The sequence below is a fragment of the Sarcophilus harrisii genome, chromosome 2 (genome assembly GCF_902635505.1).
Source record: "Sarcophilus harrisii chromosome 2, mSarHar1.11, whole genome shotgun sequence".
Taxonomy (NCBI): domain Eukaryota; kingdom Metazoa; phylum Chordata; class Mammalia; order Dasyuromorphia; family Dasyuridae; genus Sarcophilus; species Sarcophilus harrisii.
The window spans coordinates 106,045,654-106,063,778 of record NC_045427.1 but is presented as its reverse complement, the minus strand read 5'-3'; the positions used below and the strand labels follow the sequence as shown (position 1 = coordinate 106,063,778).

Below are 18,125 nucleotides of genomic sequence, written 5' to 3'. Positions count from 1 at the left end.
TACAAAAAAGATTGTCCCTTCCTTTTAAAGTTCACAATCTAAAAATGAGGAAGTAGGGAGAAGGTAGGAATGCAAACAAATATATACAAATATATACTATACACAGAGTAAATAAAAAATCATTAACAGAGAGGAGGAACTGAAATTAAGAGGATTTGGGGAAGGTATTCCATGAAAGATGACATTTCAGGTGGGACTTAGAGGAAGCTGGAGAGGTCAGTTGGGAGAGTTGAGGAGAAAGAGCCTTCCAGGCAGGGGAAACATTCAGAGAAAATGCCAGGGATCAAGAAATGGAGTGTTTTGTTTGTGGAACAGCCAGGAGCCTACACACAGTTAGGGAGGCAGATTCTACCCATGAATAAGCTAAGAAAGGTAACCAGGAATGTGGGTTGTTTAGCTGAAGGGCCAGAAGAGTTATCAGCTTCTGAAGTAAATGAAGTCAGTTGGTCTACAGATATTAAGTCCTTTAGATGTGCTAGACACCTTTCTAAATTCTGGAATACAAGAACCAGGAATTAACGAACTGGGACTGGGTTGCAATAATTGCACACCAAGGGGTCAAGTATGACAGAGCTTTCCCAAAATGCCCTTTCCAGATATTCTCAGGTAGCTAGGTTGTATAGTGGATAAAGCCCTGGGTCTGAAGTCACTTTCTAGTCCATCTAAGTCATTTTGCTACAAAAACAAGAATAAAAAAAATCAGCTGCTATTATGATTCTAGTTGTAGTTGTTTAAGATGATGGCTCATCTTGCCAAGAGACATCAGTAAATATCAGATGCAAGAACTAGATCTAGGTCTTTATAACTCCGAGTCCAATAGTCACCCCAGGATTCTTCCTCTAAAAATGCAAAGGTATGCTGTAGTGGACAGTTAAATTTTCAGTGGGACCATTTATACTTCAGCAAATAGCAAATATTCCAATCAGGACTTGTTTTGTGGATTGCCTAGATTTATCATAAAAGTGAAAATGTTAATAATGCAGATTACACTTAAAAGTATGTTGAGTGACTTCAAAGATTTTTAAACATTATGCTGCCTAAAAGCCAATAATAACAGCAAAAAAGTGTACTTGGAGATTTATGATACTTTAAGTCTTACAAAAGTAGCTAAGAGGTGAATCAGATATAGCACTGGACATGGAGTCAGGAAGGCTTCTGTACTGTAGCACTGTACTACTGTAGCAGCTACTGCCATTCCATTCCACCCACTTTTACCTGGGACCCACAGGCTGAGAAGGGCCCATTCAGCCAATCAAAACTTTTCCAGTACAGAGAACCAGGGGCAGTAGAGGAGGAGATATGGGGAAGTTCTTATAAATCAATCAATGTACTTTCAATATACAAGTCATCTTCTTGAGTTCAAATTTGGTTTCAGACACTTAGTAGCTCGTGTGATCCTGGTCAAGTCACTTAATCCTATTTGCTTCAGTTTCATCATCTATAAAATGAGCTGTAAAAGGAAATGACAAATCACTCTATTGTCTTTGCTAAAAAAAAAATCTCAAATGGGGTTACCAAGAGTTGGACATTACTGAAAATTATTCCATAACTACAGTAGTAGAATACAACAGTATTATCTTTGGGAATCTTTTTAGTGATTCCAAGTTTTTTGCAAAAACTAAAACCCATCTTTTTTTTTTCTTTTAAACATTAGTAAAAGGTAATAAATGTGTATAGTGTGTTATCCTAAAAAACTAAATAGGCAAGAACTATAATTAGATATAAAAGCATTTGGATAAATTTATAACTAAATCATATATGACTACAAAATTGAATATAATTAATCTTTATGGTTAATATCAGAAATGATAATTCTACTATTGCCAATGCTATTCTTTGAGACATCTGTTGGTCCTGTACCCCTGGTTGGGTGGACCATATTCAACCCCATGTGGCTACTCAGTTCATAAAAGCAGATATACTAGATTATCGCTTACACTGGCTCTCCTTTCACTTTCCTACCCTCTATCATTTCCATTATCTTTTTTCTCCATGTCTGAGGTAATGTTAAACAAGACAATGAGGGAAGAAGGAGGAAAATGAGAAGAGGGTTTTTAGGATAATTTAAACATTGGTGAGTAATGAATTTGGGTTTCACTATGGGAGAAGACGATCAATGGAGCCTATTAGAAGACAACATGAGACAAGAAAGGGATTGACAGCAATGAAAAGCTTGGACAGAACAAAGGAATATGAAGCTTCAGGTTTATAGACAGCTCTATAAATGTCAGTAACTGTTGAAAGATTATGGGCTGGCTCACAGTTGAAAGAGAAGCAAATAAAATAGAGCTTCCTTTGAGTGAATGGACCCAAAGAAATTTTCAACTACTGAGTGTGCAATTAGGAAGATTACAGAAACTACTATCTTTGAAAACTTTCAAAGTACTGTGATATAGTGGATGGTGTAATGAGCTAAAGAACCAAAGCTCTAGGCCAGATGTTGCCCTAATTAGCCATGTGACTTTGGGCAAATTCTTAATCTCTCCTGACCTCAGTTTCCTCCAATAGAAGGAGGGTAGACTACATCTTCAAGCTCTGTCATAGAGACTTCAGTCTTATTTAAATCTCTCTGTCTTCATGTATTTCTGTAACTATGGTATTTACGGGTTGCTTTTATTTTATTTTGGGACTACCCTGGAATCTTCCATGCTCTTCCAACAGGCCCTTAGATAGGGGTCTCCTGGGGTTAGCTACCTATGCTTTACTTACTATATGTCTCTGAGAGGCTTCTACAACATAAGTCCAGGCTGAGCAGGAGGCAAGCAACCTATGAGCACCAACCTTAAGTGCCCTTTTAATAGTGTAAAACTGCCCTGAGACAAGGGGGGATAGCAGTTCTAGACCTTAAACTTTATTATAAAGCAGTAGTCATCAAAACCATCTGGTATTGCTTAAAGAACAGAAATAGATTAATGGACCAGACTAGAAAAGGAAAATTCAAAAACTCAATAATCCAGTGTTTGGTAAAGTAGAAAACATGAATTTCTTAGTAAAACAAAAAGCAACTCCCTATATGACTGAAAAATCTATTCAGAAAACTGGGAATTAATCTGGCAGAAATTAGATTTAGACCAATATGTACACTACACAGAGACACATATAACAGACATACACATAATATATTCTAAATGGGCATGTGACCTTAATATTAAATATTAATTCACTAAAATTGGTTATTAGATTAACAACTAATTAATAATTATTAAAACTAAATATTAAAGATCATTCTCAAAAATTAGAAAAGAAACATTACATGCCTCTCTGTGACTAGGAGAAACATTCTTCTCCTAAGGATACAAGGAATAGTGACAATCACAAATGATGAAATAGTCAACTTTGATTACTTGAAAGTGATGAGCTTCTGCACAGAAAACATAAAAAGGGAAATAACCAAACAAGAAAAAAAAAATTTGCATGAAATTTTTCTGTAGATATATATAATAAGTGTTTGGAATAATTAGATATATATACACAAATATATGTATATGCATATATATATATATAAAACTAATAGTCATTTCCCAATAGATAATATCAAAGGAGATGAACAAACAATTCTCAAAAAAAGAAACTGCAAAGAATTCACAACCATAGAAAGAAATGCTCCAAATACTACTAATAATAAGAGAAACACAAATCAAAACAGCCCAGAGTTTCCACCTCATATTCTGCAAATTGGCAAAAAAAATGACAAATTGGTATCAGGTCATGTGGGAGGAGTACTATAAATCAATAAATAAAGCACAGGATTATTGAGAGGATCAAATGGGACTATATTTGTAAAGTGCTGAGCACAGTGTCTAGAACACAGTAGGGGCTTAATAAATGCTTTCCATGGGGTTAGGTGACTTGCCTAGCTAGTAATTGTCAAGTGTCTGAGTCAAAATTTGAACCCAGGATTCAAGACAATTCCAATAAAAATTGTGATTGGAAAGCTCCATTTGCAACCAGAGACAAAAAATATGAAAACTGAATGTGGATCAAAGTATAGTGTTTTCATCTTTTGTTGTTGTTGTTGGCTTGTTTTTTTCTTGTGTTTTTTCCCCCTTTTGATCAGATTTTTCTTATGCAGCATGACAAATGTGGAAATATGTTTAGAAGAATTGTACATGTTTAATCTTTATCTGATTGCCTGCTGTTTAGGGAAGGGGGGAATAAGAAAGGGAGAGAGAAAAATTTGGAATGCAAAATTTTGCAACATTAGTGAATGCTGAAAACTATCTCCATGTATATTTGGAAAAATAAAAAGCTATAGATGAAAAAAAAAGGAATAAAAAAAGATTTTTAACTAAACTCTTCCTAACTCCAAGGCTTGTGCTCTATCCATTTCATCATTTAATTGACCTCATCTAGTTCTAATACTGGACTACAAAAACAAGCTTGAGTGAGTCACAAAACTATGTTGCCTGAGTACACTATGAATATATATTTGTTTTTTAGTTGTTTTTCAGTCTTGTCTGACTCTTTGTGACCCCTTGTGGGGTTTTCTTGGCAGAGATACTGTACTGGTTCTCCATTTCCTTGTCCAACTCATTTTACAGATGAGAATACTGGGTTCAGTTATTTGCCCAGGGTCACTAGTAAGTAGCTGAGACTGGATTTGAACTCAGGTTTTTTTGATTCTAGAATTAGTGTGATCCATTTTATCATCCAGCTGGCCTGAATGTAAGTCATCCTACTTTATTAGGGTCTTCATTGCAACAAGGCCAGCCCCTAATTCTCTAATGTTCTCATCTTAGTCCCCACAGAAGCTATGGGACATGAGATGAGAAATCTTTCTTTCCCACTTCAATTCTCCTGAATTTCCTTAATCCCTCTCTTTTACCTGAAAATTTGGTCTTTTATTTTACTACGAAAATTGAAAATATTCAACATGAACTTTTTTTCTCCCCAGTATGAGACAGCTCGGTAGTTCGGTAAATATATCTCTGGACCTGGAATTAGGAAGATCTGAGATAAAATGTGGGACTCATACACTGACTAGCTAGATATGACAAGTTATTATCATAGAACTTCAGAGTTTGAAGGAATTTAAGTGGCCATTGAAATCAACTTGTATCTGTAAAGAAAATGTCACTGTAATGGTCACCACAAGTGGCTGATAAAGCTCTTTCCAACTCTGAAATTCTGTCAAGTATAATTAAGTTCTTCCATGTACTTCTAGGCAAATGTTTGCATGCCCCATGGGACAGTTTGACCCTAGATAAATTCCAGGAAACAATCTGTGTAATTGCAACTGGAAACTCGTTTCAAAAAATCTATCAACTATAAACTATCAACAATAAAATTTTATTGATAAAATTTTTATGTCATGAGAATTTCTCCTGACATCTCTTTCCTATCCCTCTTAGAAAATCACCTTATATAAAAGATAATATTTTAAAGGAAAGGGAAAAGAAGGGAAAAAAAATCAGGAAAACTTGATCAATGCATCAAAAAATCCTGAAATTATATGCAAGGGGCCACACTCATGGACTTCCCATGTCTACAAGGGAATGGGAATGTCTTTTCCTTGGCATCAAGATTGTTTTTTGCAACTTTTCAATATTCATTTTTGATTGTCCTGTAGTTTTTCTTTCTATTTACATTATTTAATCATTGAATATATTGTTTTCTTGATTCTGCCTAACTTCATTTGGGTTTTTCTTAGCAAAGATAAATGAATGGTTTACCAGTTTACTATTTCTTTTCCAGCTTATTTTACAGATGAGGAAAGCATAGTGGAGTTAGGAGAAATACCACAAGACATGGGGGAAGAAGAAGGGGCAAGCCCTTACAGAGTGCCTTGATGGCCTGACCCAAAGGAAGGTAGCAACCATGAGATGACCCTAGGGAGATTGATAAGGAAAATTTAACCTCAGGGATATGACTAGGATTTCTGACAGAACACAGCAAGGTGAGACTGCTGGAGACCTCTACAGAAGGTGCATCTCAAGGATTTAATTTAACTTGGGTTACAGATTGGACAACCTCACCAGAAGGTGGGACCATGGAGTTATACTGCTCTCTGTCAGTACCTAATCCCCATTTGCCTCAGGGATCAATTCATTAGTTTGTCTCTGAACAACACAACATTCAGGACCTCATCATTAGGCGCTCAATAAATGTTCACTGACTATTACTGATTATTCTTTAAATCTGGAGAGGGAAGTTATTCCTTTCCTTATCTCCTGGAAAACCTATTCTGATGTGTGATACAATGAACCAAATTCATCATTATCACTGACATTAAGGAATTTTTAGAAATACAACAATGAACAATAAACCACTGAAACCATCTTGGAGGAAAAGGCTACTTGTCCTAAGTGTATTTTCCAATCCCGGGCACAAGATGTCGCTATTGGTTATAGGTTGTATTTCTAAAAATTAGAATTTTTTTTTTCCCCTAGATGGCCGATGATTCCTTCCTGTCATCCACCTCTTTCTCTGCTGGTGTATTAATCATCTACTAAACTGTGAATGTCCATAGGAAAGACTAGTCCGAGAACCTTGATAAATAATGTGCCTAATTTAGGTTACACAAAAACAGCTGTCTATTAGGTGATAACCATCATATTACTAGTTTTTCATAGTAAGACAAAGGTTATCCCCAAAAGCATTTCTCATATCTAGTTCTGGCCCCAAGCAGACACCATTTTAAGAAGGCTTAATACCTATCGCTATTCTTGTTCTAGAGATTCCAGGATATCAAAGCATTAATAAAAGGAAACATCCTACTTGAATTATCAGATGGTCTCTTTGTTATATATTTGAGCTTTCAAAAGCTCAGGCAAAAATCCCAGAACACTCTTCCTGAGATTTTTTTTTTTTTTTTTTTTTACTAAAACTACTTCAAAAATGAAATTTTTAAATTATTCTTTTAAAAAGAGTAAACATTAAGGGAATGATGCTGGAGGCAACACAGATTTAGAGTCAAATTCTGGATTCTGTGCTATCTTATCTATGTCACTTAATCTCTTTGTTTGTTTCTTCATCTGTAAAATGTAAGGTGATTTCAAAGTCTCTCCAGTATTAACTCTGAGAACCAATGATCTGTTTCCTCAAGCTTACTCTTCTCTCAAAGAATATATACCTTAATACAATCGCAGGCAAACTCACGGAAGGAAGCTCCCTAAAAAAATTCCTCTCCATTTGTTGGGAGAGAAGTTATCAGAATTTGATTTGAAACTAAACTCAGATTCTTTTTTTTTTCCTTTTGAGAGGTAGTTTTTTTTAATCTTTTTAGACTCCCCTCCCAGACTGGGCACATGCTATGTATTTTGCAATGAGAGAAAGTGGGTCTTCTAAGCCGCAGCTTCTTAAACTGGTTTGTGACCCTATATGAAGTCTCATAACTGAATGTGAATATTGTGAAATTATGATTTATTTCCAGCAAATGATTGATTTGTCTATCTACTTTACATGCCTATATACCCAGGTTCACACAAAAATTCCTCAGACAAAAAAAGGTCCCTAGTAGAAAAAGTTTAAGTCCTATTCTGAGCCTCAACAGGATCCTCACTACCCATCCCTGCTTCGGGGTGGAATGAGGTGGTTTGGAGTTGGAAAGTTAACGTTTATGTGTGAAACTATAAGCAAGGTGAATTAGTACTGACTTACATTGATTCTTTGGTTTATTTACATGTTTTTATTACTTCAATTAAAAATTCATTCCAACCATGGCATGGAGGTTGAGCAATTCAGAAACAGTGAAGAATAAGATGAAAGGAAGAATTTTCCTAGTAAGAAGGTAAAGTGGGGTGTGGGACAATAAGGTCAGATTGGGAAACCCATAAAAAATTTCAAATCAATAGGGTTAAGGGTAGAGAAATAGACAGCTAAACAGCTAAGAAACTGCATTAAAATTTTCATTTCCCCACTCTAGGTACATATATGAATGGATGCATATCTTTTGAATCGATCAAATATGCTCCTTACTATCTACTAAGGTCAGGTATTAATCACTAGCACTCATAGGCTGTTGTACTACCTTTTATTATATATATTTTACATATATTATTTCATCTCATTCTTATAACAAGCCCATTAGGACATAAGTGTTTTGTGAGTAGGATTGTTTCATTCTCTTTACTTGTCTCACTAGCTCCTAGCCAGGGCCTGGTACACAGAAATTCTGATTAACTGTACAATTTCCTCAAGGTAGGAAGGATGCCCAGAATATTGCCCTATAGGGAATCCTTTCCTTTTTCCTTCGCTCCCTTCCACTGTATAAATGAATTTCAGGTCATGGTCTCTGATAGGCTCCTGTGATGAGAAACTCAATGTCTGAACACTCAGAAATTACAGAAGGCAGAGTTGTTATTTTTCTTAGATAATAAAGAGCAGCAGTGGTAGATAATGAGCCTACATGGTGGTGCATTTTGAGGGCAAGGGGACCTTCAAATTCAGTTTCTGTAAGGAGCTTACAGTTAGAGTCCCTACACTTTGGGTCCAGTTATGGCTGATGGGTCAAAATATCTCCCCACCTGGAAAATTGGTCATGTTGGGCAAAAGCACTGGGTTTTTTTTCTTCTAATAATGGTGGGTACAGAGTAGAGAAGCCTTTGTTCCACACATGGTTCTTTGGGGTTATGGAGGCTAAAGTGATGTTGTCTTCTTGGGTAGACTCAGTGATACAGAGCTTCTAGTGTGATTCCTCTCCTCTGAGGGGAGGGTCTGCAAAGAGTGCATTAAGGCAGTAGGTCTGGGGATAAGGAAGCTTGCTAGGGAATTTTCTCACCCTGATTTCCGAGAGAGCCCAGAGAGACTCTCTCTTATTAGCAGGTCCACTAGAAGAGGTCAAATACAGCAAATGGCCAGCATGAAAGGGAGCTGATAGTGGTATCCCTTTCCCAGTGTACAGACTCAGTTTATGTATCTTTTCAGGCTTGTTTAGTGTACACAGCCAATCAGCAGTCTTCTGTGACAGTTAAGGGAAGATTAACTTCTCAATGAGGTGTTAGATTTCTGTATTTGAATGGGTTATTACTGGAACCCAAAGCACCTCCCCAAACTGGTAGTCACAAGGATATTGTGAAAGAGCAGAAAAGACTCAGGTTTCAGATCTGGATTATTTGAGGTGGATGAGGAACCTTGTCAGCACATCAAGGCTAAAACGGAAGGGCTCGTTCCCATATATTGTTCTCTCCAAGGCCTGCAGACCCAGTTCTGGAGGGAAACTACAGCTGAAGCTGACCAGAAAGGGAAGAGAGCTTGATAAATTCAGTTTAGACCAACCAGATGATTAACTAATGCTGAGTAAAGATATGTTCCCCCATCCCTCCTGCATATTCTCTGTGGCCACCATGTTGGATCCTTTATAGCTCTTACCAAACAACTCAACTCTAACAGCCCCTAGTTAATGAGAAATTTTCTAATCCCAAAGGATAGAGAAAGGGGCTGCACATTTGGTCTCATCAGTATAAGGAACTCCAGATGAGAAAACACCCTCTATCCCTCCAGGTTGACAACTCCTCTACATTCTCTAATCTTTAAGAGTTGTTGTTAAGTGCTGGGCTTCTTAAACTTTTTCTACTCACTCTCCCTTTCACCTAAGAAATTTTTACATGATCCAGGGTATCAAGATAAATAAAATAAGCATATAAATCAAACATTTAATGGTAACAAATCATAATTTTGCAACTCTTACATTCAGTTTCAAGATTGCATATGAGATCATGAAGCATAGTTTAAGAAGCTGGGCTATAGAGCACTTTGAGGTAGATAATGAGCCTACATGGTGGTGCATTTTGAGGGCAAGGGGACCTTGCTAATAAAATTAGCCCAGAGTTGCACAACCATTCAAGATGGGATTTGAACCCATGGCTTCTTATCTCCGAGACTAGCTCTTTATCACCTACACCTCTATTAATTTCATAAAATAATAACCAAATGATAATTTAAACCAAGTTCCAACTTAATCTTTACAAGAATAGAGTCAGCTGAAAATAAGCAAGCTATACCATTTTATGAATGGGGGAAAAAAGTGGAATACCTAGTCATAGCCAGCCCCTATTGCTTCTGCAGACCTCTGACCAGTGTTTTAATGTAGATTTAGGAAGATTCAGAATACCAAAGTCCAGAGCAGAGGAAGGAAGCACTCTCCTTTGTCCAGAGGAAAAGTCCAAGGGGTCAGAGCCCTTGATGTTGGAGAGAAGAAGAAGATTCCTGACTCTCAAGGACATGGTTCTGGATCCATTCCTCATATTCTATATTCCCTAAGTCAAAGATTTAGGATGAAAATTGTGACTAGGAGTCAGTCAATTTGCACGTAATTAACACCTATTATGTGTCAAGCACTATGCTAAATTCTGAGAAATGGAGTACCAAAAGTCAAAATGCAGCATGAGACAGAAGCAAAGATAAAGGGAAGCAAGGATATTAAGAGGAGATACTAATAAAATTAAAGGGCAGTCAGGGAAGATTGTCAAAGGGCATCAGCGTGGCCATCTTGTGAAAGAATATCAACATAAGGGCCCATTATGAGTGAAGTGGGGTGGTTTTTTCAACAAATAGTACACAAAGTGATGGACCTAGTCCCCATTTATATGATGCTGGATAAGTCACTTAATCTCTGTCTTGCCTCAGTTTCCTCATTTGTTAAATAGAGATAATAATCATACCTACCTTCCATGGTTGTTGTGAGGATCAAATGAAATAATAATTGTAAAGTTCTTAGCATAGTATAAGTGTTCCATGAATGTTGGCTAGTATTATTATTATACTCAATAAAGCTTAAGCTTATAAAATTATAAGAACAGGCCTAAGTGAAAATAATATTAGATAGAGTGCCAGGTCTGAAGTCAGGCAGACCTGAGTTCAAATTCAGTCCTAGATACTTATTAGCTGTGTGACTCTGGGTAACTCATTAAATCCTATTCACCTCAGTTTTCTCATCTATAAGATGAGCTGGGAAAAGAAATGGCAAGTCACTTTAGTATCTCTGCCAAGAAAACCCAAATGATGTTATGAAGAGTCAAATTCAACTAAACAACAAAGACTAAGCACAAAGTGGAACAGGAAACATAGGTAGGAATTAAGGGCCTAGCACAGTACCTCATACATAGTGGATTCTCCATCAATATTTATTGAAACAATGGAATACATACATTAGGAACTTGAGTATTTTCCAGGTATTCAATCTGGAACCCACAGATTGAATCTGGAATCTAGCAGTGACCCAGAATAAAAAGGAAAATCATTTCATTATTTTCTCATCTATGAAATTAAGGAATTGGAGTAGATGGCTTCCAAGGTCTCTTCCAGCTTTGAATTTATGATCTTAATGTATACATTATTCTACATTAATGTATACATTATTCTACAAGTCATAGAATAAATATTTGCAAAAGGAAAGAAGGAAAAAAAGAACATTGGGATTGGTTGGGGATGGTAGGTAAAGGTTTCACAGAAGCAGATCTTAAAGAATTAACAGGATTTATATGGAAATCAATAAAGCATCATAGATAGAGAGCTGACCTTGAAATCAGGCTTACGTTCAAGTTACATTGGTTATAAAATCTGGGCAAGTCATTTAACTTCTGAGTGTTTCCAGAAAACTCTCTTGAATTAAATTGCAAAACAGATCCTCATATGCATTGATAGAAGTTTCCTTACTGACAGTTTCTTACACCAATGAAATTTCAGATCTAGATTCCACCCCCCATCTCCATCCCAAATAATTTGAGATAACCAAAAAATAAAGGCAGTGTATTTTTGATTTCCTTCACAGGCTAATAGTACACTATTTCAAAGTCCGATTCTTTTTGTACAGCAAAATAACTGTATGGATATGTATACTTATATTGTATTTAATTTATACTTTAACATATTTAACATGTATTGGTCAACCTGCCATCTGGGGGAGGGGGTGGGAGGAAGGAGGGAAAAAGTTGGAACAAAAGATTTTGTAATTGTCAATGCTGTAAAATTACCCATGCATATATCTTGTAAATAAAAAGCTATAATAATAATAATAATAAATAAAGGCAGGGCATTTGAGGTGGGCCAAAGAAAGTTTGGAAAAAAGTATATTGGTAGGAAAACTGAGAACATATATATAATAAATTATTTCCTCTCCCTTGCGTTCCCAAATGGGATATCTTAGTCACTAAAGAATCATTACTGATTAATAAATTCAGAAAATGTTAATTTTCATTAATGGCAGGAAAAGAGAGCAAGGACTGCTCGATCTATCTGGCCCATTCTGCAGCGGTATTCAGCCAGAGGATGAGTGTAAAATATTGTTGTTAACATCACACTCGGGGCTTAACTCTGAAAACCTGGGTTCTCCTGCTAGTATCTTGACACATCCTAAATGAAATAGTCGACTGCATTCAGTGGATGACAGCTCAAGCAGAAACAAAGGAGTTCAAAATGCAAACGCAATCCCTAACGAGTTCTTTGGCGGACTAGGTCTGAATCACAAAAAAAAGTAAAATCGTTCCTGTGATATAAAAGAATTTATAGATTTTTTCCCCATTAGGGAAGAAGTCACGGAGCAGCTACATTTCATCAGAAGACCATCGGGTGGCAGCAGAGAGCAGCTCGGCGGAAGCATCAGCCGATCATCAGGCACCGGTAAATGGCAGCAGTAGGTATAATAGCTCACCTGGCTGAGGCTGGTTCTCGCCTACTCGATGATGTAATCAGTGTAGTGGATGACGTCTTTAGCTGTGATGGGAAGTAACATCAGATAGTTGTTCCAGCAGGAAAATTGCCCGAGGATCTTTCTTTGTCATTCGCATCCTTTCCTGTATATATTCCCCAAATATGTTTTTCCATGCAGGTTTTCACAAGTTTCCCATTATGCATTTTTAGTCATATGCATTTCCTCTAGCTGCGTGTACGGGAAACTCCCCCCCTTCGCTATGCTATTGAGTTAATGCCTTTTGCTTTGAATTAATGTCCTCCTTTGCTTGTTTGATGTGTAGACAGGGAGCTAGGACTGGAAGAAGGCAGCTGGGAATTCAACTTGTGTTAGACCCTCACTGACGGGGAGACCCTCGGCAAGCTCCTTAACCTCTGCCTGTTTCCTCAAATATGAAATGAGAATCATAACAATTACCTGACGAGCTGGTCTGTAAATCACTTAGCACGACGCCCAGCATATAGTAGGGACTTCATAAATGCCTGTTTTCTTTCTCCCTTCCCTATAATTGTGAGTCGGTGCTGATCTAGGTCTACGTTAAACTTGGATTAATTTTCAAGAAATCTGAGGAGCTGTAAAGGAACCGTCAGCATCTAGATTAATTTTCCCATTTAAACAATGAGAAAATTGAAGACCAAAGTTGAGAAGCCATTGGCTGAGCCTCCCTCGCCCACTGATTAAAGGCCTGGAGAATAGCGGGCAGCATTAATGTCCACCAACCTTGCCTTAGTCCCCCCATCCACCCTACTATGGGTCTGGCAACGTAAGCAGTTCCCAGGTGTCTTAGGTAGGCCCTGGCTCCCTAGAGAGAATGGCCGGTTGAGCTATCCAGAAAAAAGTGTTCTTTTGACCTCAAGTTAAAGTGGGAACAAAAACTCTTATTAGGGATCCTGTGGACAGAACAATGGATCTGAGTCAAAAGACCTGAATTTGAAATCCTAGTTCAGTCACTTACCACCTGTGGGACTCTGAACAAGTCAATTAATTTTCCTTGCCCCCGTTTCTTTCCCTATAAAAGAGGGAGCTGAACTTGATGACTAATAAGGTCTATATTTATGATCCTAAGGTAGGACTGACTGTCTTCACAAAGATTAAAATGTCGTTCCTAAGACAAGCACTAGTCATTTTTCAGGGAATTATAAATCAAAATACAAAGGAAAAGCTATAGGAAGGTAACCCTGGACTTAGGAAATTATTGTGGCAGCAGACTGCTGGTCAGTTTCTAGAAGCCAAGAATTCAATTTTAAAAAGCTATTATTATTCCTCTTATTAAATTCCTCTTATGCGCAAGGTACTTTGTTAGGTACTAAGCAACAAAGACAAAAATGAAACAGTTCCTGCCCTCAAGGAGATGACATTCTATTTGTTGTTGTTGTTCAGTCGTGTCTGACTCTTCATGACTTCAAGGATCAATTGTCCAAAAAGTTTTCTTGGCAAAGATTCCAGAGCGGTTTGCCATTTTCTTCTCCAGTTTAAGGCAAGGTTTAAGACACTTACCTAGGGTCATACAGCTAGTGAATGTCTTAGGTCAGATTTGAACTTGTTTTTCTGACCCCAGGGGCAGTGTTCTCTCCACTGAACGTAGCTGCATTCTATAAGGTCAGGGGAGAAAATATGTAAGTATACACAAAATAAGATCAAGATAATTTAGGGCAGGTGCAGGCAGTAGCACCTGGTGATGCAAAAGATCTGTCTATGTGAGAGCTATTATTGTCACCCAACCCCCAAATTTTATGAAAGAGGAATCCCAAGACTGGAGAAGTCAGGTGCCTTGGCCAAGATCACACAAGTATTTAGGAATAGAGCTGGGATTTGAACCCAGGGCCAGGAATTAGGAAGTCTCATCTTCATGATCTCAAATCTGGTCTCAGATACTAGCTGTGTGACCCTGGGCAAGTCACTTACCCCTGTTTACCTCAGTTTCCTCATCTGTAAAATGAGCTGGATAGGCAGATCCACCTATAGGCCAAAGTACACTCTCTGATCACTGTGGCTATCAGGGTGAAGCCCAGATTAGAACAGCTTAATCAGTCCAACAATTTTGCCAGTTAGGCAGAATTTGTGGCCTTCTGCCGGAAGGAAGGAAGGAAGGAAGGAAGGAAGGAAGAAAGGAAGGAAGGAAGGAAGGAAGGAGGGAAGGAGGGAAGGAAGGGAAGGAGGGAAGGAGGGAAGGAAGGGAAGGAGGGAAGGAAGGAAGGAGGGAAGAAGGGAAGGAAGGAAGGAAGGAGGGAAGTAAGGGAAGGAAGGAAGGAAGGAGGGAAGGAAGGGAAGGAAGGGAAGGAAGGAGGGAAGGAAGGAAGGAAGGAAGGAAGGAAGGAAGGAAGGAAGGAAGGAAGGAAGGGAAGGGAAGGAAGGAGGGAAGGAAGGGAAGGAAGGGAAGGAGGGAAGGAAGGGAAGGAGGGAAGGAGGGAAGGAAGGAAGGAAGGAAGGAAGGAAGGAAGAAAGGAAGGAAGGAAGGAAGGAAGGAGGGAAGGAGGGAAGGAAGGGAAGGAGGGAAGGAGGGAAGGAAGGGAAGGAGGGAAGGAAGGAAGGAGGGAAGAAGGGAAGGAAGGAAGGAAGGAGGGAAGTAAGGGAAGGAAGGAAGGAAGGAGGGAAGGAAGGGAAGGAAGGGAAGGAAGGAGGGAAGGAAGGAAGGAAGGAAGGAAGGAAGGAAGGAAGGAAGGAAGGAAGGAAGGGAAGGGAAGGAAGGAGGGAAGGAAGGAAGGAGGGAGGGAGAAATGCTTCATCATACAGTATAGTCCAGCATAACAAATTCTCATATCAGGCTGGTGAGAAATGAAAGGTCTGGTTAGAGAGTATTCTGGAGGAACCCCTAGTTTCCCTCAGAACTCAGCTCAGGTGCAGTCTTCTGTCTAAGACCTTTCCCACTCTCCCCTAGATGTAAATTCTTCCTCCCCAGTAAAATTACTTTGCATTATTTTATACATGCTTTGTATTAATTTCTCTCCCCAAGTGATCAAGAACTCTTCTCCTTCTCTGTATTCCTAGGCTAGCACAATAATAAATGCTGAATTTAATTGGAAAAAGGCAAATGTCTGCTTATTCTGTGCTTTCGTGTCCAATAGGAGACTCCCCCTTTCCAACACCGCCCCCCAACACTGTGCCCAACTATAATAGACACTTAAGAAATGACTTTCTGATCACATTCAAGAGAGAAAACCGGATGTTCAATTGCATAAAGTTGAAATGACATTGAAAATTAGAGGACTGATATAAGATACTAACTACATTTTGGGGAATTTGAGCTTTTGCCAAAATATTCTAATAGATGGAAGGGAAATATAGTTTATGACTGAAGAGAGATCTTTGGATCTCAAGAGGAATACAGGGTAAAGCCTTTTTGATAGAAGAATCTTTAAAATCCTAAAATGGGCTAATTCTGAACTAAGCCTTGTAATGTTTTCTCTCTGCAATAATGGTTCCTTTCCTTTTCCCCTCCCCTCCCTTCATTGCTTTGGTTTCTATTTCTTGTAATGACCTGGCCCATCAGGAAGAAATGAGAAAAATCTCCCCTCCCAGTTCTTTACTCTACCCCTGAACCAAGCAAGACAGCCTGTTTCTGAATTAACTTTTTCTTGCTTTTATTTTTAAGAATCTGCTACATCAGATGACATCAGGAGAATTTAGATGAAGCATTTTTTAAACCTGGTAAGGTTTCCAGAGAAGTCAGAAACAGGAATTACTAGAGAAACATCAGTGCAAATGTTACTTCTGATCAGGTAACAGAGTTAAACTTTTCAAAAAGACACAGAATTATGTATGAGTCCCTGTTTCCTCCCACCATACCTGTCAACAACCCTCTTCAATTTGGATTTTCACACAAATTATCACTCTGGTATGACAACTCCTACTTAGAAAATGAAGAGAGGTTTCATTTATTCCCTACAAATTTTTGTGCCTGAAGAGATTATATGATAAGCAGGGGACCAGGTCCCTGCCTCAAAAGTGTCATTGTTTAGTCATGTCTGACTCTTTGTGACCCCATTAGGAATTTTCTTGACAAAGATACCAGAGTGGTTGGCCATTTCCTTCCCTAGATCCTTTTACAGATGAGGAAACTGAGGAAAACAGGGTGAAGTGCCTTGCCCAGGGTCACACAACTAGAAAGTGTCTGAGACAGATTTAAATTCAGGAAGATAAGTTTTCCTGACTCCAGGTCCAGCATTCTATCTACTGAACCAACTTCTACCTTCAAAATAATAAAACACCCTCAATAGGACCTCAATAATTTCCCAGATTAACCTATGAGAAACCTCAAAGGCCATCATTTTTTGTAAATTCCAAATGAGAATTCACAATTTTCAGCATCAACTTTTGCCTTCTATGGTTCCCAAATGGAAAGTCATCATATCCCTTCTCTGAGCTCCCCTGACTTCTACATATTTACTTACATCTAACTTTTGGTTTAAAAACATAGTTGTAATAACCGGCCAAAAATCACAGATTCATATCTAGATGGTACTTTTGAGGTTATCTAGGAGTGAAGTGGAAAGAGTGCTGGACTTTAGGTCAGGTAAGTCCACTTCAGACACTTAGTAGCTGGGTGATTCTGGGTAAATTGAACAATCAGATGTCTTATTTGTAAAATGGGGACAAGAACAGCAGCTGCACCATAGTATTATTGTGAGGATAAAATGAGATTGTTGTCTGCAATGTGTTTTGCAAAAGATCTGTCTATGTGAGAGCTATTATTGTCACCCAACCCCCAAATTTTATGAAAGAGGAATCCCAAGACTGGAGAAGTCAGGTGCCTTGGCCATGATCACACAAGTATTTAGGAATAGAGCTGGGATTTGAACCCAGGGCCAGGAATTAGGAAGTCTCATCTTCATGATCTCAAATCTGGTCTCAGATACTAGCTGTGTGACCCTGGGCAAGTCACTTACCCCTGTTTGCCTCAGTTTCCTCATCTGTAAAATGAGCTGGAGAAGGAAATGGCAAACCACTCATGGATCTTTGCCAAGGAAATCCCAAATGGGATCACTGAAGAATTGAACACAATTGAAAATGACTGAACAACAAAAATTCCTGACTCTAAATCAAGCACTCATTTCCCTGAATCATTCTGCTTTTCTCTGTACCCTGCTTAAGAATGGCCTCGTGTCCATCCATTGCCATGGTGTCGCTTATCACCTGTACCTTTTTTTGTTGACTTTGGCATTTAGCTATGCCAGTATTCAAGTATTCATGTTACGAGAAATATGTTTTTTTTAAGCTACTTGATCCCTGGACAACAGCCAGAACCCTCCATTGCCCACATTCCTGCTTCCTCTATAAGATCTGCATTAAAAGTACAAAACATCAGGTACTTGTTTTCATTTGGTAGACTGGGATGGGGCAAAAGATTTACCATTTGCTAACCAGCAGAACTAGGTTTCTTGGAATACCAGCAGTTTTTCGCAAAAGACTTTTTGAAATACTGTAGATTTTTATCTTCCTCTGATAAGGACTAAGGACTGGAATACCCCCAACGACATTCCACACTTCCACATTCTGC

At 38.3% G+C, this 18,125-nt stretch overlaps 1 protein-coding gene across 1 annotated transcript in view; it reads right to left on the bottom strand.

Moving 5' to 3' along the window:
- LOC100927735 overlaps positions 1-17,746 on the bottom strand; it is a 44,038-nt gene extending 26,292 nt beyond the window's left edge. The window contains exon 1 of the mRNA XM_031949251.1: positions 17,710-17,746. Within this exon, the coding sequence (XP_031805111.1) occupies positions 17,710-17,746 (37 nt within the window). The remainder of the gene's footprint in view (positions 1-17,709) is intronic.
- Between the last annotated feature and the right edge of the window lie 379 nt (positions 17,747-18,125).